General features: G+C 39.3%; 1 protein-coding gene across 1 annotated transcript in view; it reads right to left on the bottom strand.

The window, feature by feature from the left end:
• Positions 1–26,236, bottom strand: part of MARCHF6 (membrane associated ring-CH-type finger 6) — a 75,274-nt gene that overhangs the window by 7,300 nt on the left and 41,738 nt on the right. The window contains exons 11-24 of the mRNA XM_068535141.1: positions 25,217–25,275; positions 23,848–23,928; positions 23,316–23,384; positions 23,162–23,236; positions 21,678–21,812; positions 19,572–19,691; positions 18,741–18,841; positions 16,158–16,295; positions 14,660–14,864; positions 12,672–12,741; positions 9,380–9,561; positions 7,603–7,737; positions 2,453–2,542; positions 438–570 (exon numbers count right to left, since the gene is read on the bottom strand). Coding sequence (XP_068391242.1) covers positions 438–570; positions 2,453–2,542; positions 7,603–7,737; positions 9,380–9,561; positions 12,672–12,741; positions 14,660–14,864; positions 16,158–16,295; positions 18,741–18,841; positions 19,572–19,691; positions 21,678–21,812; positions 23,162–23,236; positions 23,316–23,384; positions 23,848–23,928; positions 25,217–25,275 — 1,593 coding nt within the window. The remainder of the gene's footprint in view (positions 1–437; positions 571–2,452; positions 2,543–7,602; positions 7,738–9,379; positions 9,562–12,671; positions 12,742–14,659; positions 14,865–16,157; positions 16,296–18,740; positions 18,842–19,571; positions 19,692–21,677; positions 21,813–23,161; positions 23,237–23,315; positions 23,385–23,847; positions 23,929–25,216; positions 25,276–26,236) is intronic.

The following is a 26,236-nucleotide window of genomic DNA, read 5'->3' as shown; positions in this document are numbered from 1 at the left end:
ATGCTAGTAACTGACAGAAGGAATTCAACAGAAGCAAAAGATTTGGAGGGGAAAACTCTGTGCTTATAATTCTGAACATATTGCTGGCTTTAAGGTCGTGTGAGAATTCTTCAGTACACAGCTGATAATGTCTAGATGTTAAAGTGTCACAAATTAGCATCTCCTCTTTGGTTTTTCTTTTACGCTAAAGGACATTTTTTAAATGTCAATACTTTCTCACCTGCCTAGGGAAAATACTGTACCAAAGCGTTTTATGATCCTCATCTTGCCCTAACTAGTGAAATCTAAGAAAAACAGTCTTTTAAAATCATTGTTTTAGCTGCATTTATATTTACAATAAAGCATTTGGAGCCAGGCAACCTCTGATACCGTAAGTGACAAGAATGTAGTGATGTGAATAAAGGTGCTCTCTCAAGCTCTCAGCCAGCATTACCCACCAAGTAAAGGAACGACGCCGGACGCGATGACATAAGGTACACACAGGGAAAGCAAGAGCACAGAGATCACTGGCGCTGCCAGTTTCCGAATGATATACTGAAGGTCAATGTTCCGGATGCCATTTGCGTAAACCTGAAACATAGGGGTAAAAAATGAGAATAAGGATACAAGACAAATTCCTCCAGGTTAACAGAGCAATCTCTGCTGAATTCAAGCACAGGGAGCTGGATCTACCAGCCCAAAAGGTTCAAACTTGTTATTTTTTCAGAAGTCAAGGCAAATTCTGGAACACAAACATAAGTATGGTGTTCCTTACACTTTGCAGTTAACTCTGCTAAGAGATAAAATAATAAGATGCTAATCTAGAATAATAATTACACTGGCCTTGTGCTATACGATACCAGATGGCATCCAATATTAGTTGAAGACTACATAACTTGAAGTAACTTCATACATAAATTGTGTAAGAGTGACCTGTGTTACCACTCAAGATTGCATTCATTTTATCTGAATATAAGAATACATTATAAACAGGAAGCAAGTTTCTAAAAAGCCTGTATAAATCAAATTTCAACAAATCGAAAGGTATTTTATGGAACAATTTAGTATGAAAGAATTCTACAGTGAATTTCTTTTTTTTAATTCAAGAATTTCTAAAATATTTCATCTCATCTAGAAAGTTCTACGGGATAGTATTGCAGAGGAAAGAATGGATGGAAGTGGGGAAATCTTGGGAATAATGGAAAATAAAGATGGTATACAGAAGGAGACAAAACAGCAGAGCGTTGTTTGTGTTTTTCCCCCAGCACTTCAACCTCTCCTGGCCCCCAGTCACACAGTGTGGCGCAACTCCAATCCCCGGGTCCCTCGGAAGTGGGCCAGAGCATTTCAATGTGAATGACAAACAGGCTTACTGCTCCACAGGTCCCCTTCTGACCCCCCAAAATCCTTTTAACCCAAATGCATTTAAATTAATGCAGCAAGGCATCCCGGTTGTTTCTCAATCATTTTACTTAAACTTAGACAAGTGTATGAGAAAGAATGCATCAGAGAGCAAAATATTATAGAGATCAACAGTGTTTCACAGCCCCCAGCTGTAACTACATGCTGATTCTCCACAAGGGTCAGAGTCTCACCTGGAAACTCTAGGCTGGATTGGTCTGTACTCCTGTCGTGAATGCACATGCTGCCACGCAGCCCGCACCTGAGAGATGCATGCAAACACACACCAATTCCCTGGCTCTCCCCACCCTCACAAATCTCCAGGTACAGAAATTTTTGGATGAGCTTCTTGTGCATACTGGGCTGAGAACTACTGTCTTTATTTCCTGTACATCAAAAGGAGGTATACCTTCAGTGCTACAAAACTGTAACACCTTATTAATTTGATGCTGCCCTAAGGACAAGAGGGCTGTCCATAAGTCCCTTCTCTAGGTAACTAAAACTTAAAAGTACCAAAATCTACTATGTTGGTTACTTTGGAAGAAATCTTCCTAAAATGAATTATCCTACTTCCTAGCCTTATTATCAAAGTACAGAAGCACCATCTATCTTTTTCAAGGTTATCACCTCAATGACCAAATTTTGTGATAGCTCCATAACACAAAACTGTCTTAGGTGTACGTAGCTAAAAATATTCCCAAAGAGCTCTGCTTTTTTAAATCTATTTTTTCCTGCCATTTTCTTTATTTATTGCCTTGAACAATAAACTCTTTTCCTTACTACAGGCTTACAAAACCAACTACCAAGCCTTCATCAGAACTCCTCTAAAAAGAAGCACATATGCTAAATTTTGCCTTTACTTTAGTCAGGGTTCTAGGTACTTTAAGCTACTGGTTAACTTTCAGATAAGGGAAGTTTTAAGAGTAGCTGATGAAAATTCATGGTGATAAGAGTAAACTGCCTTTCTCCTTAAAAAAAAAAAAAAGTTACATATGCTCATTAAAGAAAATGTATAAAACTTAGGAAAGTGGGAACGTGGAAAATAAGAGTCCCATAAGCCGAACTTGCTTACCTGCTCAATTACAGTTTTCAGCCACCACTGAGGACCCATCAATGTTATAGCTGCAATGATTTTGGCATGCAGGACTCCAAGTGCCCAGTCCTAGGGTAATAAAAATCATTTAACAGATTTTTGTTTGTTTTTAGCAATAAACCCAGCACAGAGGCTATACAATTTTCTTGCATTATTAACTTCAAAACAAAAGTTCTGTTGGATTAGTAACAATTTTACAGAAGAGTAAATACGCTGGAAAATCCAGGGAATTTTTCCCCCAACAGCTCAAGTTCAATGTTTCTATCAAAACTCATTCTTGTGTCTTTCCAAAAAAAAAAATCTACATTATTTTCCCAAGAGAACTAAGAAAAGTGTTTAATGGAGATCTCAACAAGCAAATAAATAAAATAGTGCCCTGATTTTATTTCATCCAACCGTCCTTGGGCCGTTACTGGTTTGGGCTCCTGAAGGCTCAGAGCGCTTCTAGCCGGGGGCATTCGCAGTTCTGCTGAGCTGTTACTAGGACCTCCCCAGTCACACCAAGCTCCTCACTGTGCCTCTGGCCTGCCCACCCCGCTACCCACCAGGCGGCCGAAGGGATCACCACTCCCACTGCCCAAGTGATCTCTTAAAGCGCAAGTCAGATCATTTAAGGAGACCTCCCTGCTTACAACCCTGAACACGGCACACAACGTCCTTCATAACCTGTTCTGTTTATCTTAAAAAATATATATACATGTATGTTTTAAAAGTATCAAGTGACATTTAAATCTGTTCTTACATTAAACTGAAACCTTTCCAGAGAAGGCCGGAGTCCTCTGTGACCACCAGCCCAAATCCTGATCCCTTCCCAGCAATAACCACTGCTAACATTTGGTATGTACCTTCCACGTTTGTTTCCTTATGCACTGATCTATGTCTATACGTGTATGTCCCATAGGAAATATGTAGTATCAGTTTTATATGGATTTTGCTCATGCTGTTCTGTTCCGATTTTCTGGTTTGGTTGGTTGGTCTTCCAAAACATCTTTAAATAGGGTGGGAGGTTGATGCATGCACTGAATTCTTGCATAACCTCAAACATCACTCTTCATCCTGACAGACGAATGGCTGAATGACATTTTTTCTAGGTATAAGAAGGTTGGGTTTTGTCCCTTTTATCTCAATGGTCTCTAAATGTCCTTCTACCTTATGGTTTCAGTGCTACAAAGTCCACTGCCAGTATGCTTTTTTTTGAAGCTTGTGATTTAATTCAGAAATTTTACCAAGATGTGCCCAAATATGTGTTTTTCTCATCAGTTTTCTTTTCACCAAACCTGATGAGGTCCTTCAACCTACAGATCAGTTCTTTCTTCAATTCAGTTAAAAACGTCTCCTATTTTTGTTTCAATGTTGTTGTCTCCGACTACTTTTGTTTCAGTGTTGCCTCATGTTTTCCAAGACTCCTCCTTTCCCCTCAATTTCCTATTCTTCAGTTTTGCTCTGTGCATCAGTCTTCCGGGCCTCCAATCTGACTAGCCACATCTTTTAATTCATTTACTGAATTCGTCTGAAATCCACGCTATGTAACATCCCGACGATTTCACTCTGTTTTATGGCTGCTGTTGTGCGTGCATGCCCACATACCCCTGCGTTTTTATTCTTCTGTTTGGATGCTCACGGCTCTGCAAGCCGTTCTCCGTCACCGGGCATTGTGTTCTGATGGTTCTGCCTGGCCTTCCTTTCTGTGGCTGCTGGGCCCCCTTACATAAAACATGTGTTATTTTTCTCTGTTGGCTCAATGTGGTTTGAGGCTCAGATTGAGACTATCCTAAAGGGCTGCAAAAGGATCTTTTAGCCTGTTAGACCTCTGTTTATAGCAAGCCAACAATTCCCAAATAAGAACATGGAGAAAGCCTCCTTGCTTTTTCTCTATCCTTCCAGGCTCACAAGCAGGGAAGATTCAACCCACCAACTCAGCTTTCTCTTGGCCTTTGGGAGTCCAGAAGGCACCAAGTGAGGTTAATGTTCGCCTGAGGAGGTCCACAGATCACTGAGGTTCCAGCTCGTTCAAGATCCACTGCTTTCCAGTCCTTTCCCACAAAAAAAGACATACCACACTAGCTCCTCTGCTAGAAGTAAAGAAGAGCCCAGCCTCCCAGAGGTCTGTAGTCACTTGACGCAGGAAAGGCAAGCAGCTTAGAGTCAGGGATGGACGAAAAGCAAGTTGTTCTCTCAAACTTTGGGATTTTATCCCGAATATCAAGGATACCATGCTGCACATTCTGTTTGCAACTTGTGTTTTTCCCCTACTCAAAAACACGTCTGAGAGCTATCTATATCAAAACATATAGCAAAACAAAAATACAAACAAGCAAAGAAACACACAGCTCTACTTCCTTCTTTTTAATTGCTGCACTGAATTCAAAAGCAAAGATATCACATTTTATTTAGTCATTCTCTATTGATGGACATCTGGGCTGCTTCTAACTTTTCTGACACGGTAAAAAATTATATAATAGCAGAACAACCCTGTTCATGTCTCCTGCACACATGTAAATGTTTCTTTGCAGGATATTCTGAAAAGTGAAAGCTGATGGGTCATAACATATAAGCACTCTTAAAACTGAATAATTTCAAATAATTCTCCAAGGTCACAATGTTGGGCACCGTCAAGACCACCAGGAACACAAGTGTAAGTGAACAAGCTGCATCAACACTCAATGCAGTGAGGGAGAACAAACAGCATGGGGAAGTTGGAGCCCTCAGTACAAGTGTTAGAAAAGGCTTATTACAGTCTCCTGGCTTGTGTGAGGTGATTTGGGGAGGATTTAAGGAAGCAGGGCTTTGCTCTATTCCAGATGCTATTTAGAAAGTACAGGTAATCTATATTTGGGTATCTTAATAAATCTTATCCAGAAGAAGGGACAGGCTGAGGCCAATCAAACTGTAGCTGGAAACAAAGGAGCAGCCAATCATGTCAGCCAGGGTACTGGCATGTTTGGGCATTTTTGTGGTTTGGTCAATACTCATGTTTTGCCTGCGTTCAGACATGATTATGGAGGGGTCCTGAGTTTGTCTCGATCCATCATGGTCACAGAGTGGCCTTGTGTGATGCTGATGTTCCGTCAATTGTTCACATTCAGCAGGAGGCCTAGCTCCTGGACCTCAGGGGCTGTTTTGCTCTTTTTCAGTGCCGCGTACTGCACAGCCTCAGGAGGCATATACCATCTGTTTGCCACATCTGCAGTGATCACCTGGGTTACGGTAGCATCTGCCTGACCCCTCCCCTATCAAGTTGTGTTTCCCTTGGAGGTAGCAAGTAATCGGTAAGGTGACAATTTATCACCATGCAAACAACCACTTCTGCATTGTAGTGGCATCAAAACATGACTGCAAATCCCTCTCCCATGGAGTGGTAGGGGTCTACATCCCCTTCCCTTAAATCCAGGCCAACCTGTGACTCGCTCATACCCAGCAGAACGTAGTGAAGAGCAACGCTGCAGGACTTCTGAGAAGAGGTCATAAAAAGTGATGCAGCGTCTGCCTTGTTTCTAAGAAGCCCAAGTGCCTTGAGGCTACCAAGCTGTAAAAAAGCTCAAGTACATCCAGGGGCTCCAGCCAATAGCCCAGATAAGGTGCAACCAATAACCAGCACCAACCCTCACACATGACTGATGACGTCTCCAAATGATGCCAGCTAATAAGGCTGTCACAAATCACACTCAGCCACTGAGCCTTCCCAGATGAGACCCCAGATAACATGAAACAGACACAAGCCAATATACCCTGTCTTAATATCTGATCCACAGACTCTGTGGACAAAATAAACGGTGGTTTTATGCCAGTAAGCTGGAGCTGCAAGGTAACTTGCTATCGCACCACAGTAGCTAAAGACCCATCAACTTTCACCTGATGGGTTCAGAATCCACTGACAATCCTTAGAATCAATTATTTTGTTAATTATTGCAAAACGGTAACTTTCCTAATTAATTCTGTTAATTCTTCTACCTTTATTGCTGGCATTATTCTGTGAAAAATTAGCCTTACTTCAATCACTGATGCTATTAGACTACACTGCAATGCAGCTCCCACAGAAAGGCATCATATATGCTTAACGATTTCCCTTTCTTGCTCCTGTTCACTCTGATTCTAATCTATGAGCACACCGGATGAGAGGAGGTCCCCTATATCGTATGCTCTGTCTCACTTCAAGGTCTGCCCACTCGCTCCCTCCTGGAGTACACTTCTTCCTTTCTCACCCACTCCTCTGCACTCTATTATGCTGTCCTAGACATTATCTCCTACAGAAGACCGTACCTGAAGCCCCCTAAGCTGGGTAAATACCTCTCCCACATGATGCTGCACTCCTCGTGCTTGCCCCAGTCACAGCACAGTCTACCATCTTTCCCACCAGCCTTTAAGGTCCCCGAGAAGTTCCTGCATTAGCCTCATTTCCATCTCAGTTATACAGTACAGGGTTTGGATGTACATTAAAGCATTCAAGTAAATATTTGCTGTTAGATGAAGTTTATGGCGGTTCTTCATCTGGAAAGTAGAGGATAATTTTCACTTCTGAAAAATTCATCATAATCTACTAAAAGGAGATTTTTAAAACAAGGCTGAAAAGCCTTTGAACGACTGAAGTCAATACCTAGCTCTTTCCCCTAATACCTCTTAAAAACTTGAGGTCTATGACGTTAACTTCAGGATCTAAGTATGACAGAAAAGTTAAATTTCTTTTTCCGTGAGCATTTTAAGGCCTTTGGTGTGACCTGCATAGGTTCCCTCAGAATGCTCTTTTTAATAAGCCTGTGACTTTGTAGGAAAAAATGCTGTAATTTTTCAAAAGCGTAAGTTATTGCTTCAAGTCTCAAAGCCAAAAGGAGCAAGATATCTCACCCTAACTAAAAGTGAAAAGTTCAACACGTTAGTTTGTATCTTTAAATACTGGTGAAGCCTACAGTGACATTTTAAACCTATAAAGCAAGGTATTTTAAAGGTGTTGCATGACCTGCATTATTTCAGAAGCTAAAATGCATTATCTAATCGATTTTATAAGAGTTCCTACAATAGAAAAAATTAAGGAGTCTTCCTAAACAAACTGCTTAAAATCACTTTAAACAATTAAGAATTTTTCTGATTCCAAATACATAAAGAAATATCATGAGCAAAAGACACACACTCACCTGCCATGGGTAAAAAAGAGGAGTCTGATCCAAAGGAACCCTCAGGGGGGCAACAATAACCAGCTCAAACAGAAGCCCCAGAAGAAGTGGGACGACTCCAGCCAGCAGCACTGCAACTATCACGGTCTTCATTATCTATCAGGGAATGAAAAGCCTTGTCAGTAGAGACTCTATGACTTTTAAGCCAAGCTCTTTATCTCATGTGGAAATTTACTCTTCTTCTCTGACCTGATGCCTAACAGAACGAATATGTAACCTTAAACAACTTATATTTTATGTTACATGTTTAAATGAAATTTGAATGTGTGACTATAAAAACTCAAGCTATAACAAAAACATGAGATTACTATGCATTGTTGCTACAAAATTATAGAAATTCATTTTATTACATATATTCATCAGGTGGCTTTGCTGTTTTTCTCAGTCTCAGTCTCAGGAGTAGGCTTTTGTTTGTCCATGAAAAGCTACTGGTTGTCCCAGGCCCCTGACTCGGTGGTGGTCCACCCACGGGCTGACCTGTGACCCCTGAGGTGGACTGGTATAGTTGAAGGGCTCTGCATAACCCCAGTTAAGGTAATTAACCAAGCTGATCAAATCAGCTCCCCTGAGAACAGCTCAGTCCAACAGAACTTACTATGATGACAGAAATGCCCTGTATCTGTGTTGTGCAATATGGTAGCCATTAGCCACAGGGCTACTCTATTAACACAGCTCTAGAATTTGGACAAAGTGGCAAAATGAAAATAAAGTAGACACAAAGAGAAGAGATAACATGCAAGAGCCACTACGAAATCCTGACAAAGAAATCAGTTTTTAAAGTGGCCTTGATGTCCCTTTTTCTTAAGGTAGCCTCAGTGAGTACATCCATTTCAACAGCAAGAGATTAAAATGGTGTGCATTAAGACGCAGTACCTACTTCTTTACATGGCAATATGATATGGAAGAATATCAAATGAAAAGTGGTACTAGTGAGTTTCTGTATTTTAAATATAGGTAAGTGTCTCATCTTATGGATCACACAGCAATCAAATCCCTCCATTCTTAATATACAATGCATCTCCTATGTTTTTCTTTCAACACTAATATTAAACAGCTATTAAACTTTCAGTGAAATCAAGATATAAATTCAGATACAAAACCAGAGTTGACTATACAAATGAAAAGGCATAAAGCAGTGACCTAAACATATTTACCAGTCATAGCCAACATTATGATCAATCAGTAAATTACCACACCTGGACAATCATCTTACAGTGACATTTTTTCCCCACCTTTGTGACAATTAAGTTCTTTATTGAGAGTAATAATTCCCATTACTTACTATACTTTCACACTAGCCAGGACATTCTTGAATAACAATAGACTATAATTAAAGGAATCCCAGTTATATGAAAAACACTGACTTAATCCTGAAGTCAAGAGTTTATGTATTAAAAAATTTTTTTTCAATCAGATTTTAGAAAAAATAGCATTATAGGAAATTTCTACTTAAACAAATTGATTCTAAATTCTACAGAATATCTTATTACTCAAGGGTCTTACTGGATCATTTAATAGCATGATTTTCTTTTAACCCTCAAATACATCTGACTATGTTTCTCAGAATGAACCAGAAAACTACTGTCTTAAATGAATACTCTTTTCTAATTCAAAAAAATCAACTCTCTTGACCCTATCAACACAGTGAAGAAACAAAAGTGAAAAGATTAAAAGAAATTACTGGAAAAATATTCACTACTCCTGTCAGACAAGATCAGTCTTTATTAGAAAAACCTACCATAAGGGACCACTCCTTAACCTTCTGGAAGATCACTCTGCGTCCCTGTGGCATCCATGCCACCAGCACTGTCACCGCCCTGATGGTTAGCCAGCAAACATAGAGACCACAAGCAGCTGTGTAGAGCTCGTGGATTTTGGCAGTCCCCGTCCAAAATGACATTAACCAACGGCCAGCAAATACTGAAAATAGAAAAGCTGATATATGAGACATGTAGTCATGTAAAGAGAACTCTAATCTTGATGTCAATGTCATACTACTAGTATTTTCAAAAATTTCAGTCATTTTAAGTGATTATTAAAAAGACATCACATTTTGATATATCAGTGTCTTTGTAAAAAGCAAACAAACAAAATAAAAACACAACCCCCCAAATTCAAAAGAATGTAATTATTTGACTAAGATACAACCAGACCACAGTGTAAGTCACTGGGGATGAGCTCTCCTGTGACATGCATTCTGACTTGCCAGGCCAATTACTTGTTCTTTGGGGACTGAAATGACTTGAGGGGGGTGTTATTTTTATTGTCTGTATCATCAAATGAAATCATTATGCACATAACAGGGCAAAAATGGAAAATTTACTTCCTATTTTTTGTGCTGTCAATACTTTTAACATTTAGGAACATTACAAATAATTTAGAGTAACTTTCTTTCAATTGGGTCATTCATTAAGATAGAAAACTAAGTTTATTTTAATCAGAAGTGGGCACATTAACGAAGAATACCACACTAATTTTCTTAGGAAAAAAATTAAGACCTAAATATAATAAAACTTAGGAAACATGTGAAAGTTGTCTAAGGGACTGCCTCACACAAAGAGTTGTTACAAATAAACTCCACAATGTACCCACAAAAATCTAACTATCAGGCAAGATCATTTATATAGTAACTTTCTTTACATGGTTACTTATCTTAATAAGGCTGGAGAAAAGAGGAAGACCCCATTTCCGGTGTCTTTTTCTCCTTAGTACAGTACTTATCTGTTATCTTTGAACGTCTAAAAGGAGCTAGTGGCTGTGCTGAATGTGTTCCACACATTTTCTCATTAATCCTCCCAACAACCCTGCAAGCAGCAATGGCCTCCACTCTGAAGACTAAGAAACCGAGGCTCAGCAACAGAACCTTGCCCAACCAAGGTCACACAAGGGTGGAGGCTGAATGTGAACTCATGTCTACATGACAGAGCTCATGCTCTTGACCACTGACCCACACTGCCTCCAGTCAAACTAAACCACCTCAACAGTCACGTTTACAAGCCACAAAGCTGATAACGTTACAGACTTCTTTGCAATCTCACACAAACAGCTCGGATATGAAGATAACTCATTTTCTGAAGACAAATACATGTAAGTATTTATCTACATGAAATAAACACACGTGCATGTTAAAGATATCAAAATATCACTGATAATTCGGTAAAAATGTCTAGCATTCTATATATACACATTTCTACTCCCAAGGTTTTTTGTTGTTCTTTTTTGGTTGGTTTTAAAAAATTTAGGAAAGAAAAAAAAAAAAATTTAGGGCTTCCCTGGTGGCGCAGTGGTTGGGAATCTGCCTGCCAATGCAGGGGACATGGGTTCGAGCCCTGGTCCGGGAAGATCCCACGTGCCGTGGAGCAACTAAGCCCGTGCACCACAACTACTGGAGCCCGTGCTCTGCAACAAGAGAGGCCACTGCAATTAGAAGCCTGCGCATCGCAACGAAGAGAAGCTCCCCCTCGCCACAACCAGAGAAAAGCCTGTGCGCAGCAATGAAGACGCAACGCAGCCAAAAATAAAATAGAAAAAAAGAAAATTTAAAGGCTGCTTTTCATTCCGTGCTTCACATACTTCTAAAGTGTTTTTGAGAGGTCAGGGTTAGTTTCTAGTTTGCAGTAACTTAATGTTAGCTAAAATGCAGCTACAAGAAAGTAACCTATGGGGAAAACAGCATCCTCACCACCTTAAATGTGTACTATGACAAAAGCATTTCTATGATTAAACGTAACTGCATTCCTTCCTTCCACTAGATGCTGGGACTGGATTAACAGGGAAATACTTACTTAACGATCTTTAATGAAATTAAAGTACTTGTATTGCCAAATTCAAGCACTAAAACTAAGTTTCCTTCTTTTGTTAACTTTTTAATATTTCTGATAAAAACATGAAAATGGAACATAAAAACCACAAATGTAAAGCTGTCCAAAGTTCAAAAGCTAAGTTTCTCAACAATATGTTTACTACACTGCACCCAATGGTTAACTAGACTTTGTCATTTTAACAGCTGAGGTCTGAGTAGTGAACTTAAGAGCAAAGTTCTAACGGTCAAAAATCATTGTGCAGAAACGGTGAAAAACAAAACAAAACAACTTTATTTTTACCAGTTTAAGGTGAATCACAACTCTTACAAATTAGAAAATATTCTTTTTTTTTTAAGAAACCTCACTTGAAATTAAATTAACTAGTTGCTCTTCCCCAGCCTTAGCCCTCATGGGAAAACTCAAGTATTTAATACAAATTTGATTTATAAAGTTATACTGAGTTAGTGCTATAATCAAGACACTAACTCAATAACATGTACAGGCTTGATAAGACCTGAAAATTATCTTCCACTTAATGATTATTTAAGTGGCTAACATATCAGTATGATTCAGAATTTTCTGGCTTGCTAGAAACACTAACTAAGGAGGCCGGGGGGCAGCAAGCTGTTTCTGACACTTTGTCACTGGCTTTGGACTCCACCCCCAATTACCCCTGACCTCTGCAGAAGATGACAAACTACTATATTCATCGACAGCTTCTTACTTGTTAGATGAAGAAACTCTGTTTAGCTGAAATTTAGTGATTAGTATTTATGATCACCAGGTGATAAAGGGAAACAGCCTGGCTTCATAAAGGTCTCTAGCAACAGCATGCAGTGGATTGGAAAGATAATTACATAATGAAGGCAAACATAATTAACATCAAAACACTGGCTTGAAATAAATGACTTAAGCCACACAGATGACTTTTTGAGAACCCATACTGCAATAAGAAAATGTCCATATAAAATGAGTGACCACAAGTACTTTACTTCCAAAAATGAATCATAAATTATATATTGACTCTGTCCCCCTCTGCTCCAATACAAATGAGTCCAATGAAATGTAGAGCCCTATATAGGACAGTATCCCATATTCAATAAAAATGAGGGGATAACTTCTTCAAGTTTATATGTGATGAAAGATCACATGTCAGCAAGACATACCCTTTTAAAACAAAGCATCTTTTCATGATGTCATTAGCGGAGAGCTAGGATAACCTCATACCTGGTAGAGTAAGGCAGATGAGGCTGGCGATCAGTAAGGTTATACACATGAAGACAATCAAAAAAAATATCTGCAAGGCAAAACACAGCAGTGCATAAACAGGATTCATCTGTGCTCAATGCATTTTATGACATCCCTCAAAGAATCAACACAATTCTCCCAGTAAAAACAAGCTGCCTATATTTGTATTTCCAGGATTCCTTCCATTTCACGTAAAAAGGAAGTTTTCATTTTAGGTAATATTAACTATAATTTTGGCTGAAAGGAAACTGTGCCCACTTTCATATAATCAGATACATCAGCAAGTACCAATATATTTTGAATCAGAGAGCACAAAAATAGAACATGATCAGCTTAAATTTTCCCTCACTATTAATTAAAACTAACAATATTTGCTTATTTTTATCAAATTCTCAAAAACAACTTCTCATGAAAGGAAAGCTTATTTCCTAACAGTGCTATCCAATTAGAACTTTCTGTGATAATGGACATGTCTACTCCCGCACTGCCCGACACAGGAGCCACTGGCACGAGCGGCCACTAAGCACTTGACATGGGGTCACCGTGAATGAGTAAAGGAATTTTAAATTCTATTTACTTTGAGTGTGTGTGTCGTCTACAAGAAATGTACCTTCTTTTCTTTTCTCAGTTTCATTGAGGTATAAATGACAAATAAAATTGTAACATATTTCAAGTGTTCAATGTGATTTGATATATGTATACACCGTGAAGGGATTCCCACCATCAAGGTAATTAACACATCCATCACCCCACATATTTACAAACTATTTATTTTTAATTAAGTTTAAAAGTAAACAGCCGTTGTAGCTATAGCTGGTGGCTCCTATACTGAGAAGTGCAGATAAAAAGGAAATACACTGAGACAAGAGGGAAGTGGCTACCCTGGACAGAAAGACAGAGTGCTGCTTGCCTCGACCTGACTAAGCCCAAAGGGCAGAGCTCCAGCAGGAAGACTGGAAAGCACTGACGACAGCACTCCAAGAGGGGGCTGGAGCCTTGGTCACCTTTCGCCGCCTGAGAAACCCCTTAGTGATTCTCTCTCTAATGTAGGCCAGAAGTACCTTCTGCTTAGAAAATACCTTTTGTCAGTCCGAAAGCCTCAAGTCTCACAGCTCCACCCCCATCTCTGAGAGCTCCCTCCCCAGCTCTTGCAGCTCGCCTGCACCTCCCACCCCCCACTCCACACATTCACCTCCCTGCAGTTCCATACCTACCATGGCTAACCTGCCTCTTGTCCTGACACAGGCCTGGAATGCCCTTGCCACTTCCCATTTTTTAATCTGCCTGACCCCAAACTTTAAAGACTTAAAGCTATCAACTCCTCCACGAAGCTTCCTGAACAACTTTCAAAAAAGTGTTTTGCGGAGCAAGAAGTGAGCAATCATATGACATGCTACTAATATAGCAAGTGAGGTGAGGACTAACACCTGACCACTGAATTTAACCCCATGAAGGTCACTAGTGACCCCTGACGGGAACAGTTTTGTGGAGTTTGGGGGTAAATCTTGCTGAGCCGGGTACTTCCTTAACCAGTCTGGTCTTCAGTTTTATCAGATGTAAACAAGAGATTACTCCTCATACCTTGCAGCACTGGGATTAATACTACAAGGATTAGAGAGAGGAAAACACTAAAATGCCCACTCCACTTCCTGACACACAGGTGAAATGAATCAGGAATGGCAACTCCTATTTGATCTAGGGTCTTCTATCTTGTTCCTTTCCAACAGCAGGGACCAAGAGCACATGGACTCCCGACTCCACGGCTTACATCTAAAATTCGACCAGCTTATCCGACATTTACACATATTATGTGTTGCAGAATGAAGGCCTGAAATGTGGGTTCTTGTCAGGAGACTGCAAGATGCATCTACACAGAGGACCATATACTAACAGCGCCGGTAACAGCAGCAAAACTCCTCAACAGAAGTTGGAAAGCTCGACCCCTGCTAAGTCGGGGCAGCACCTACCCTGAGCGGGAAATGCGGGGGCCGGCGGTAAGGCTGGAAGCCAACAGGCCCGCCCTGCTGGAGGATGGCTTGGTGGGCTGCATGCAGGCCTTCCCCCACCACGGGGAGGGCGTTGTTATTTCGAGCGTGCTGGTTATTGTTAGCTTGTTGGTTTGCACTGTTCTCATTTTCTTCCTGGTCTCCCAACAAATAGGAATGAAGATCCCTGTGTAAAAATTGCATCAGTGAAAATGCTCACCTCAGATCAGAATAAAACAGCAGACGCGAGACTTACTTTCTTGATAATTATTACTTAGGGGAGAAAATGTACGAGTAGAATCTATGCACAGCACTACTATTATCTCAATCAGCTCTAAATGTTGCTGCGTGCTTTAAATTAGACCTTCGTAAACTTAATTAACATACAGAATACCCATTCAATCTATTTTATGTTTTCTTCAGCCAGTATCTGAGAAGAAATCAGTAACTGAAAAAAAAAAAAAGTGTGCAATGTCCAAGATACTCTATGTGAAGAATTTTAGGGAAAAAACTATCAACTTCGTTGTTTCTCTGTAGATGACTACTGTGTCTGCTGTGACATGCAGCTCAACTAAAACATCAAGCCACAAATCAGTTAAGGCACAAATGAGATGGGGGAAGGAGGGGGCTCACGGTAGGGCACTGAGCGGTTAGAGAAGGATAAACGTTCAAATACAACCAAACGCATATAGGCATCCCTTGGAGATAACTGTGGGTCTAGTTCCAGACCACTGCAATAAAGCGAGTATTGCAGTAAAGCAATCAAGTTTTGTGGTTTCTGAGTGCATACAAGAGTTATGTTTATACTATACTGTCATCTATTAAGTGTGCAGTAGCATTATGTCTTTAAAAACAATGTATATGGCCTTAATTTAAAAATACTTTATTGCTAAAAAATGCTAACAATTATCTGACAATGCAGGGTTGCCACAAACCTTCAATTTGTAAAAAATACAGTATCTGTGAAGCACAATAAAAGAAAGTATGCCTATATTTCACATTAAGGTATCTACAGGATGCCACATATTTTCTGAAAAAATGTTTAAACTACCGAGATTAAACTTCTAAATAAGTATATAGTATATGAAGCTTGAAAAAACATAAATGCATCATGCTGACTAAGTGACTGAGAAACCAAATCTGAGAAGAGCTCACTTATCAGGCTAGGACTTCTAAAATAAGGGTAACTTGGTTTGTTTTTAATGCACTGAAAAGTATTTTATTTTTACCTGTGTAATGAAATGAAAGAAGCTGGGCCAGCAGCAACCCTCTGTGAGAGGGTAAAAACATGTACACATTTCTCCATAAAAGGATACACAATGATTAGAAAAATTTAAAACTTTAATAAGCTTTAAACAATACACCTGCAGATAACACTAAATTGTCTCTTATTAAAACTAACTTTTCCTGAGTGGGGCATACTTTTTCAGAAAGGTTATGACACAAATGACACACGTACGATTCACCTGCCTGTACTTACAGCAAGTATCCAGCAGTAACAGTCCACGCTCGCACCAGTCCCTTCAGCCACTGCCGCGTGTGTCCCTGTTCAAGTAACGCTGGTAAGACAACTTGAAGCAGAAGCAGCTCAAGGGACAGTTCACTCACTGGAGCATCACTGAGAGTTACGAAAAGCCATAATTTACAATGTGAATTCGAGTTTCCCTTATAACTGTATCATATTAGACATTTAATGGAATGACAGCAAAACTCCTTGAAGAGTCAAATGAACGCACTGTCTTTATCACCTCATATCCATTCTTCCCTGAAGAACAAGGAACATCCCTCAAACATCACCAAAACTGTTCCCGACAAGGGTTGCCAATGACCTTCGTGTTGTTAAAGTGACGGTCAGGTCTTGGTCCTCACCTCATGTGCTGTATTAGCAGCGTATTACACAACTGGTAGCTCATTGCTCCTCAAAACACTTTCTCCATGAACACCTTTCCAACACCTTTCCAAGGTCGCTGCATGCGACCTCCTGTAGCTTCGAATAGCACCTTTCTGTAAATTTCTACATACTGCTCAGACATATTCTCTAATTCCTAACTTATACATCCAAAGTACCAACTCAACGTTTCACAGTACACACATCTTAAATCGATCATGTTCAATATCAAATTCCCACTCTTCCCCTTAAATCCTGCTGTTCCACAATCTTCCTCATCCTAGTAAATGGCAACACCATCCTTCCAGGTGCTCAGGACAGATACTAGATCCTTGACTGCCTTTCTTCACCCCACATTCAAACAAGCCAGAGAATCCTACTGACTGTACCCTAATACCCTGAATCTAACCACTTCTCATGACCTCCACTGCCACTTCCTCCATCTCAGCCACCCTCGCCTCCCACGGGGATCACGCCATTACCCCTAGCTGCCCTCCTGCTCCAGCCCTGGCCATCCCAACCCTGGCTCTTGTCACAGCCTCCAGAGTGATCCCTGTGAAACCTCTGTCAGACCGCTCCTCTGCTCAACCTTTCCAAGAACCCCCCAAATCACTCAAGTTAAAGCCAAAGTGCTTACTTACAATGGCTTACAAGGCTCTCTAGGACCTGGCTTTCCATGACCTCTCTGACCTCACAGCCAACTACTTTCCTCCGTCATTTACTGCAGCCAAACTGGTCTCCCTGCTGCTCCTCAATGGACCTCAGGCCACTGCATGTGCCCGCCTCCCCTGCAAGGACACTCTGCCTTCAGGGATTTACACGGCTCACTCCCTCATCCCCTCCTCCTTCAGGGCCTTCCTCACCTGTCACCTCCTCAGGTCCTCACTAGTCACTTCCTTGCTTCGTTTTTTTCCCATAGCACTTATGACTCTTTGACATATTAATGTATTTTATCTATTTTACTGGCTGTCTCCCCAACTGAAATATAAGCTCCACAAGGGCACAGATTTTTCTTGATTCTGTTTTGTTCACTGTTAATCCCTTGTACACAGAAAAGAACCTGTTATATAATGGGCCCTCAATTTTGCCAAATGGAAGAACAGACTAAACACTGCTACAAAAACTTAGCTAAAATTCTAGGTATAAAGAACTACCAAAAAATGGGTCTACTCCAACAATATATAAAGCCAGAAACTGTGCTTCCTGGTTCTCACTGTGACAACCCAAATACATAAGGAGGGAGAACCGACTTTCTCTAGGTAGGGAAAAACTCAGAGAATAAAACCTCGATTTGGATTTTGACGAAAGACAGCAGAAGCATGCCAGGCAAACATGGGGAAGAAGGTCATTCCAAACAGAGAGGGAAAGACCAGGAGCAGCTAGGCATTTATGGGGAGACCCAATGGAGGCTGAGCGTGGCTGGAGAGGAGAATAATGCAAGTCAGATAATGCTGGACAAGATGCTCGAAAGGCAGTGTGAGATGCCGAGCCTTGGATGTCGTTGTAAATGACCCAGATATTATCGTGTACATTATGGAGGAAGAGACAGGTGTGTTAAGGATGGATTCTAAATGGGAAAAAAACAGGAAGGCCTAAACTAAGGTATTAAGTGGTAAATCACGTTGAATTAGATAAGAGACTGTACAGAATTAGAACTGACAAGATTTAAAGACTAATTACAAGTAAATTTGAGGAAGAAATCCAATTTGCCTGGCATATTTAGGTGACGGAAGGGATGAGGCAAATCACTGAAAAAGGGATTATAGGAGGAATGGTGGAGACTAGGTTTCCAGGTTACTTAAGTCTTTAAATCAAAAAAAGATTTTCCATTTATAAGCCATGTAGCCTATTTTAATCTATAATTAGATGTATATCTATGGCTACATTACTTATGATGTGCTTTTCATACAAAGATGATGCTACTAGGTATCTCTCATTAGGAATGTTAAACATTTCAATGCTAAACAAAGGCACACTTCAGTTGCAGAAAAGTCAGTCCTTCTTTGGAACATGGAACTGCTAAACTAACATTTATGTGATTTAGAACATGGCAAAATTTAGTTATCAGATGATTTCTAATGTCTATAAGAAATGAATGTTTCAAATAAATGTACTCTGAATATCAAATCCCTACCAGAGCTAAATTAGTAAAGCTTCTGAATTGCAACAACTTACCTATAGAGCATGACATTGTACGGAAGAAAATTAGGCAGCAGACTCTTAATTATCCGTATAGGCAGCCAAAGCATCAGGAGTACAATGGAGCCGAAGACAATCTGCAGCAAGAAAAAGGGCAGGCGCCACTGCAATCACTGTCAGCCTGAGAGACAGGCAGACTTCTGAACGCACTCGTCCAACACACAATCCAAGGCTACATGCGCCCAGGCCGCTGAGTGCTCTCGTTCAGCACACTATACTTGGCTCACTCTATGCGGAGACTGCATTCCTGGGACAGCTGCTCCTCTCTCTCTCTAGGACACGAAGGCTCAGACAGGAGCCACAAAGGATAATCACTGCATGGTATGTGAAAAGAGAGCTAGAAACTCATAATGAAGGATCAAAATTGCCTGCATCTTAATAAACCACCTGGAACAATAAGACATGACCCATACTAATGGCTACGAAAGTTTCCAAAGGACACACATCATTGCTTTTAGAATTTTATCTTGGAAAAACTTAGACTAGGTAATTTCTTCTTCCAGGCTTCTGTTAAGAGTTTAATTTAGAAGCTATTAACAAGTCTCCATTGCTTCAATGCAAATTAAATGTAATTCAGAGACCCGTAATTTGGCAATCAATTATACTACTAAAGAACCAAAAGGCATTTTTGTCTACTAACATTTTATTTTTATCAAAGTAACCAATAAAACAGCTATTTGATAACCAACTTCCACAGGCTTAGATAAACTTAATTCAATCCACTCTACCAGTCCTCCCGACCAAAAAAAAAAAAAAATCTAAAGGGTAGCCCATTTTACTTCAAAAACAATAAAAAAGTATGCTTACCACTGACAAAATAAATCTTCGGAGATGCCTATAAATAGGCAAGTGAATCATTTCTTGTACTGGATTAAAATCTGGATCATTCAAATTCCTTAAAAACCATAAGACACCAGGTCGAAGTACCTGCAAATATATTTTAAATGCTATAAATACTTACCAATGTCTTCAAGCTCTGTATATGAGCTAAAACATTAATAGAGAAATAAGCTCTTAAAATTATTTTGGCATCTTATAAAATGGGCCCTAGAAAATTCATACAGTTTTCCTGGGAAAAGAAGTTCCTAAATCAGAATCTTTATTAAAACTATCCTGTGTTTGATGTCCTTTGATGCTTTTAATCATTCAGTGGAAAAATTTAAGTACAATTTGTCAAGAAATCTAGATCTCCAAGATGAAAAATAAGTTTTGTTTGTTTGTTTGGTTGGTTTTTTGGCCTCGCCACGTGGCAAGAGGGATCTTAGTTCCCTCATCAGGGATCGAACCTATGCCTCCTGCAGTGGCAGCACAGAGTCTTAACCACTGGACCGCCAGGGAAGTCTCGAAAAATAAGTATTTTTATAAAAATTATCACTATATTGTATAATCTGGAAAGGATTAGGTTACAATTTATAAGTGTACTAAACAGAAGATGTGATTTCAGTCTCACACTTCCCGAAAAGAGTTATATTAATTAAAAAACCTTCAGTTTCTCAGTATCTTCATTTTACCATCTACATCTTTTCCCCTTGCTCAGTAGGAATCATCAATCCTAGAGGCTATGGGTAATGGGCAATGAATGGGTCTGGGGATTAGTTCTGGGTGGCTCACACTCACTGAGCCACCCTGTATAAAAGCATCTCATCTGCCCAAATTCTATTTCTTCACCTTCCAAACAAAGGGGTTATTATGTGACCTTTAAGGTTCACTCTAACTCTAAAATACTAGGATTCTGTATCAACAAAAAACCACCACACTGATAAAATGAAAACATCCAGTATAAAATACTTAATCACCGAACAATACAATTTAGAGGTCAGGTATAATTACAATTTAAAAAACACATTATTAATGTAGTCTCAATCACTAATTTCAAAACAAGGATATAAGCTTTGTTTGCAAACAGAATTTACTGAACTTATACTATATGATTCAGGAGAATATTTTGGCCCCCAGGCTCATCCCCAACTCCTCAAATCTCTCAAAGAGCAAAGTAACCAAGAACTGCATTAAGCCTTTGTGCTTCTGTATTCCATTCACACTGGATTAGTCGTCAGCCTGCTCCTTTAGGCCCTGCACATCTCCATCACCACTCTCAATGGAGTAAGCTGCCTTGTTCCGTGGCTGTATCCCTTCCCAGGATGCAAAAATCAAGGACAGTGGAGATTGTGTCTCTGTTTCTCACTATCACCCCAGCATACAGCACAGTGTTTGGCATAGAGTGAGCATGCAGTACTATTTGGGGAAAGAATGCACAGAGGAAAGTACACTTATCAGAATTACTCAAGTTTTATACTTCATTTTGCACCAGATGACTAAGCATGAGATGTATACTAGTCAAATACTGACCCTGTTTTCACTGCCCCCAAATCAGTAAGGACTGTATTCTGAAAACAGGATTAGTAAAAGTACCCATCTGGTGAGTGAACCAGAATCATAAAGGACCCTCACTATAATTCTATACTTTAGGTGTCTGCTTCAAGACCATTTTACATATTTGATCCTGCAAAACCATACCCTTTGGGTATTTCCAGCATTAAATGTCCCTGAATGAAGTCCAAGACAGGCTCACATCACATAAAGTTCCAAGAATATGTATTTGAGGATGGTGAAAATATATACCAAGTAAAACAAGTGTTTTTATTTAATTTTTATCCCTCAGTCTATTCATCTTTCAAACTCAAAACTAATTAGACAGAAGTAATAAAACTTGTCAATTTTTGAGACAAATTACTAAAAAACATTTTAAAGCAATTGAGCCAAACTAGGCTATTAGCTGTTCCCTCTTAGAATAAAATAACAGAGAAAATGATTTAGCTAGGAAATCATCATAGCCTTTAAGGCATGACTTGTGGTTAAGGCAAAAGTCCTTTTCATAAATGTACAGTGTTGCAACTTCCCTGTAGAACTTACCTCTCTCAGTAACAGAATGAAGGAGGCAAAGTAGAACACATATACCATTCCCACCAGCCAATGCAGAAACATGGTAGTACCTGGAGCCGACTGAAAGCTCAGTTCTCGATCTTTCAGAGTAGCATCAAACATTTCCTAAATCAAAACAGTACACGTGAGAGACTGCTTACATCTGCTGAATTAATATCTTCATATTCTAGGAAGTGAATGAATCACTATGCATGCAGGTTCTGATGTTTCTAGAATTACAGTTCTCTTAAAGCCATTTCATGGTATCACAGAAATACAAATGATATAGGTTGGATACCATTTCAAAGATGTATATGACACTTCAGAAATTTTACAGAGGCAATACTGATAAACCAGTTGGTGAATAAGAACTTTACCAATATTGCTACTGTGAAAGAACCATTTTTGGTTAACATAATACTTTCCTTTCTTGGTTACAGGTCTGAATTCATGACAAGTTTTAATAGAAAGGTATGGGAGAAAATGTTATCTCAGAACCAAAGGCAGCTTTTCTACATTCAAATTTTTTTGAAAAGTAAAAAACTGGACTTCCCTGGTGGCACAGTGGTTAAGAATCCGCCTGCCAATGCAGGGGACACAGGTTCGATCCCTGGTCCGGGAAGATCCCACATGCCACGGAGTAACTAAACCCGTGCGCCGCAACTACGGACGGAGCCTGCGCTCTGCAACTACTGAGCCCGCGTGCCACAACTACTGAGTCCGCGTGCCACAACTACTGAAGCCCACGGGCCTAGAGCCCGTGCTGCGCAACAAGAGAAGCCACCACAATGAGAAACCCGTGCACCACAACCAAGAGTAGCATCACTCTCTGCAACGAGAGAAAAGCCCACACGCAGCAATGAAGACCCAATGCAGCCAAAAATAAATAAATAAAATAAATAAATTAAAAAAGAAAAGAAAAAACTGATGATCACTGACAGTCATTAAAGATTTTAATCAAGACTGAACACCATAGTTAAAACAAATGGTTAGGTTGAATGAATTAATTACTACAAAGGCAGTCTTCTTTTCAGATTACTCTTTTTCGGTTTTTTTTGCACCGCATGGTGCTGCCTGCGGGAGTTCCCCGACCAAGGACTGAACTCAGGCCACAACAGTGAAAGCACCCAGTCCTAACCAGTAGACCACCAGGACCTCCCTCGAATTACTCTTTTTATACACAACGTCTTGGCATCTTCATAAAACTCAAAAGAGTTAAACGAGGAAGAGAACTCTCCACTGGTTATCAGGAAGGTTCCAGTCAAAATACTCTAACATCAGAAATGTGCACAGAGCCTCACAAAAATCAGGTACTCAGGAAAAATTTGCAACATTAAGACTCTACAATGATACATTCTCAGAAAAAACAAACTATTATCAAATATTGACTTTACATTAAAGGAACCCACCCTAAAGACCACTTTTTAAAAAGCCTTTAAATTATTAGACTGTATGACAATGAATAATAAACTCACCAGGGAACAGATATCCAGCCACCAGCCGCAAATGAGAGGGAACACTCCAATTTCTACCACCACTAACAAAGAGACCTTAAGTAAAAACAAAGGTCATCAATATCACCCAAATGGGGAGAAATCCTTTCCAGTCTTAAGTTATAACAGGAATTACCTTCACAACAATGTAGCAGACTCCCAGCAAGCGACGAGACCTATGAAATTTAACAAGAGTTGCCAAGCCCTACAGCATGTAGTCAAGGAAAACCTGAACATTTAAAGAAAGATACAGAAAAACAACAAGGTCCTACTGTATATAGCACAGAGAAACATATTCAATATCCTATGATAAACCATAATGGAAAAGAATATTAAAAAAAAGAATGTATATATATGTATAACTGAATCACTCTGCTGTACAGCAGAAATGAACACAACATTGTAAATCAACTATACTTCAATAAAAAATTTTTTTTAATTAAAAAAAGATACAGTGAGAAACAGGTAACTATTTAGGTAACAGTTAATATTATTTGACAGACAGAATTTATTTATTCCATATTTTTTCAGCTCTCATCCTCACTACAAATACCTACAACTTCTACTAAAAGGACAAGTGGAGAGAAATAGTTTTGTCATTAATAAGAACAACCTTTGGGTAAGCATAATAACATTACTGAACACTAAGTTGGTTCATTAAAGGATACATGACAAATTATCAGTGTTATTGCTAGAAGTATATACCCAACTATGGTCGTGATTAGGCCTTCAAAATGGGATGCTTGGACCTAGAAATAAGAAAATAAATAAACAAAATGTAATTTCACCACATGGCCTACACCCCAGTTTATTAAACAATCCAAGTAGACTAAATGTGAACTATCTCAGGAATTTGTAACTAATGTGTAAACAACTATAAAATCCCCTCTGGATGACACCTCTGCAAACCAGATTCTCCCATGGACTGCTATTTATTACGAAAAGATGAGGAAAAATTAAAGAATAACACTTTACTCAAGCAGACAAAATAATAAGAGTAGAGTGAATTAAATTTTACAAAAATAAGAAAAAAGTTGTAATCGTCTGCACTCCAGTCCATTCTGAAGTGGACCTGCTAAAGGCTGAGCGCTGAGAACAGCAGCACAGTGTCCAAGCCGTCCTCTGGCCAGGTACATCTTAGCCACCCTATCTCCTAACCACAATGTTTCAGGTTCCCTTGCTCGCCAAATCTGTTTCATTATCAACTTACAAAGAGTTAAGAGTTTGGATAGTGACACATACTGCCCAAGATACCATCACCTTTTGGTTCCTGAATTTCAGGTAGCAAGTGGTGATAGTTTACAAAGTCAAAATTTATCAAAGCATTTATCTGAACTGCCCAAGTTCTTGCATTCAACTAGTGAGAATTTGGAGAGCTGTATTCAATATCAGAACATGTCTCTTTGCCATTTCAGAAACTTCAGAAATGTGATCTCTCAGGATTCACATATACAAATTGCCCAGAATATTCCAGCTATGTCAGCTTTTCTTAAAAGACTAAATCTTTCTGGGGACCCCCCAAAATAGTAGTAGTTGTCCATCCAAATATTTATCTAATTCTGAAAAACGGCAATAAAATGTCAAAATTAAAGCAAATTTCTTTAGAAAGTACCACAGTCCATCATTCCAACACAGATCAACATTTTAAAAAACTGATTAATATATCATTACCTTTCTGAATTCACTATGGGGCAACTAGGGAAAAGGGAGAGAAAGGAGCACACAGGCTAACGGAGCAGGTCAAAAATCAGCCTGTAAGAAAACTTTCCCACAGTATGTCTCTGGCCTGCCCAACGGGAAGGAAGACAGTGCATCATGGGGCTCAGAGAACATCTTCCACAGCTGGCAACATGTCCTACTACGTCTTAGGCCACTTCTGGCTTAGAAGAGGTGAACAAGATGGTGTTGGAAAACTATTCCTTCGTATAAGGCAGACTGAGAAATGAAGTAACTCTTTACAATATTATTACTTAGTCAACACATATCAAATTTGGGGTAATTAAAATAAAATTAAGTTTGCAAAAGTATCATACTCACGTGTTCTTCAAATCCCAAACCAACAAGGGAGAAGTGGCCAATGTGGTAAGGGCAAAATGCTAAAAGGGGGGGAAAACTCAATGAAAACTTCAAAATCAAAACAACGAACAGTCCTACTACCAACCCCACTAAAAGGAACAAAAAGGCTTCTTGGAGAAATGGAAGATCCCAGAACCAAAAATGTACTGTCTGTGACATTCTCTACAACCAGAGAACAAAAAAGTTACCAAGCTCCTAATACACTCATGGTGAAAGGACACAAGAACTATTGTGAAAACAGACTCACAGGCCTGTGAGAAGAGAAGACGATATGAGCATCCAAAAAAAAAAACAAAACCAAAACTGATGAAAACACACTGAATACATACAGTGAAGATGATACGAGCATCCAAAAAACAAAAAAACCCAAAACTGATGAAAACACACTGAATACATACGAATTCATGAGTTCATAATACTCAAAAAAGGGAAAGCCAGAAACGAAAACCACAAAAGGAAAAAAGCAACATAATAGAAAACACTTATCACTAAGGGAAGTAGTTATAACATCGATTCCTTATCCTGAAAACTAATAATTAAAGGAAAAGAACTGCACATCTGTCCTGCTTCTTCCAAACAAACAAATTCAGGTTAACTAAATAGTTCTAGCTGATAAGATCAAGCTCTTCTTTACAGAAAAGCCAGCCAATAAATGCATAAAAATGACAGAATTTGAAAATCACCATTCTGTAATGCCTAATAAAAATAAATTAATTCAGGCAAGTATCAATGGATAATAAACATATTTGGTAAAATGTTGATGGAACACTAGATATTTGCATAATACTAAAATACCACCTCCCACAGATTACTTTCTGATGTTTAAAGGAAAAATGAAACCTAACAATAGAGGCTTCAAGATACTATCACCTGAACCACAGACAAAGGTGGATAACCAGACATCATGTACCTCCTGATATGTCATAGTAATAGGCATAGCATGACCAGTGAAAATTTTGTCCCAGAACTACTGAACCTGAA

This window comes from Eschrichtius robustus, chromosome 2 (genome assembly GCF_028021215.1).
Source record: "Eschrichtius robustus isolate mEscRob2 chromosome 2, mEscRob2.pri, whole genome shotgun sequence".
Lineage (NCBI taxonomy): Eukaryota > Metazoa > Chordata > Mammalia > Artiodactyla > Eschrichtiidae > Eschrichtius > Eschrichtius robustus.
This window is presented reverse-complemented; position numbering and strand designations above follow the sequence as displayed.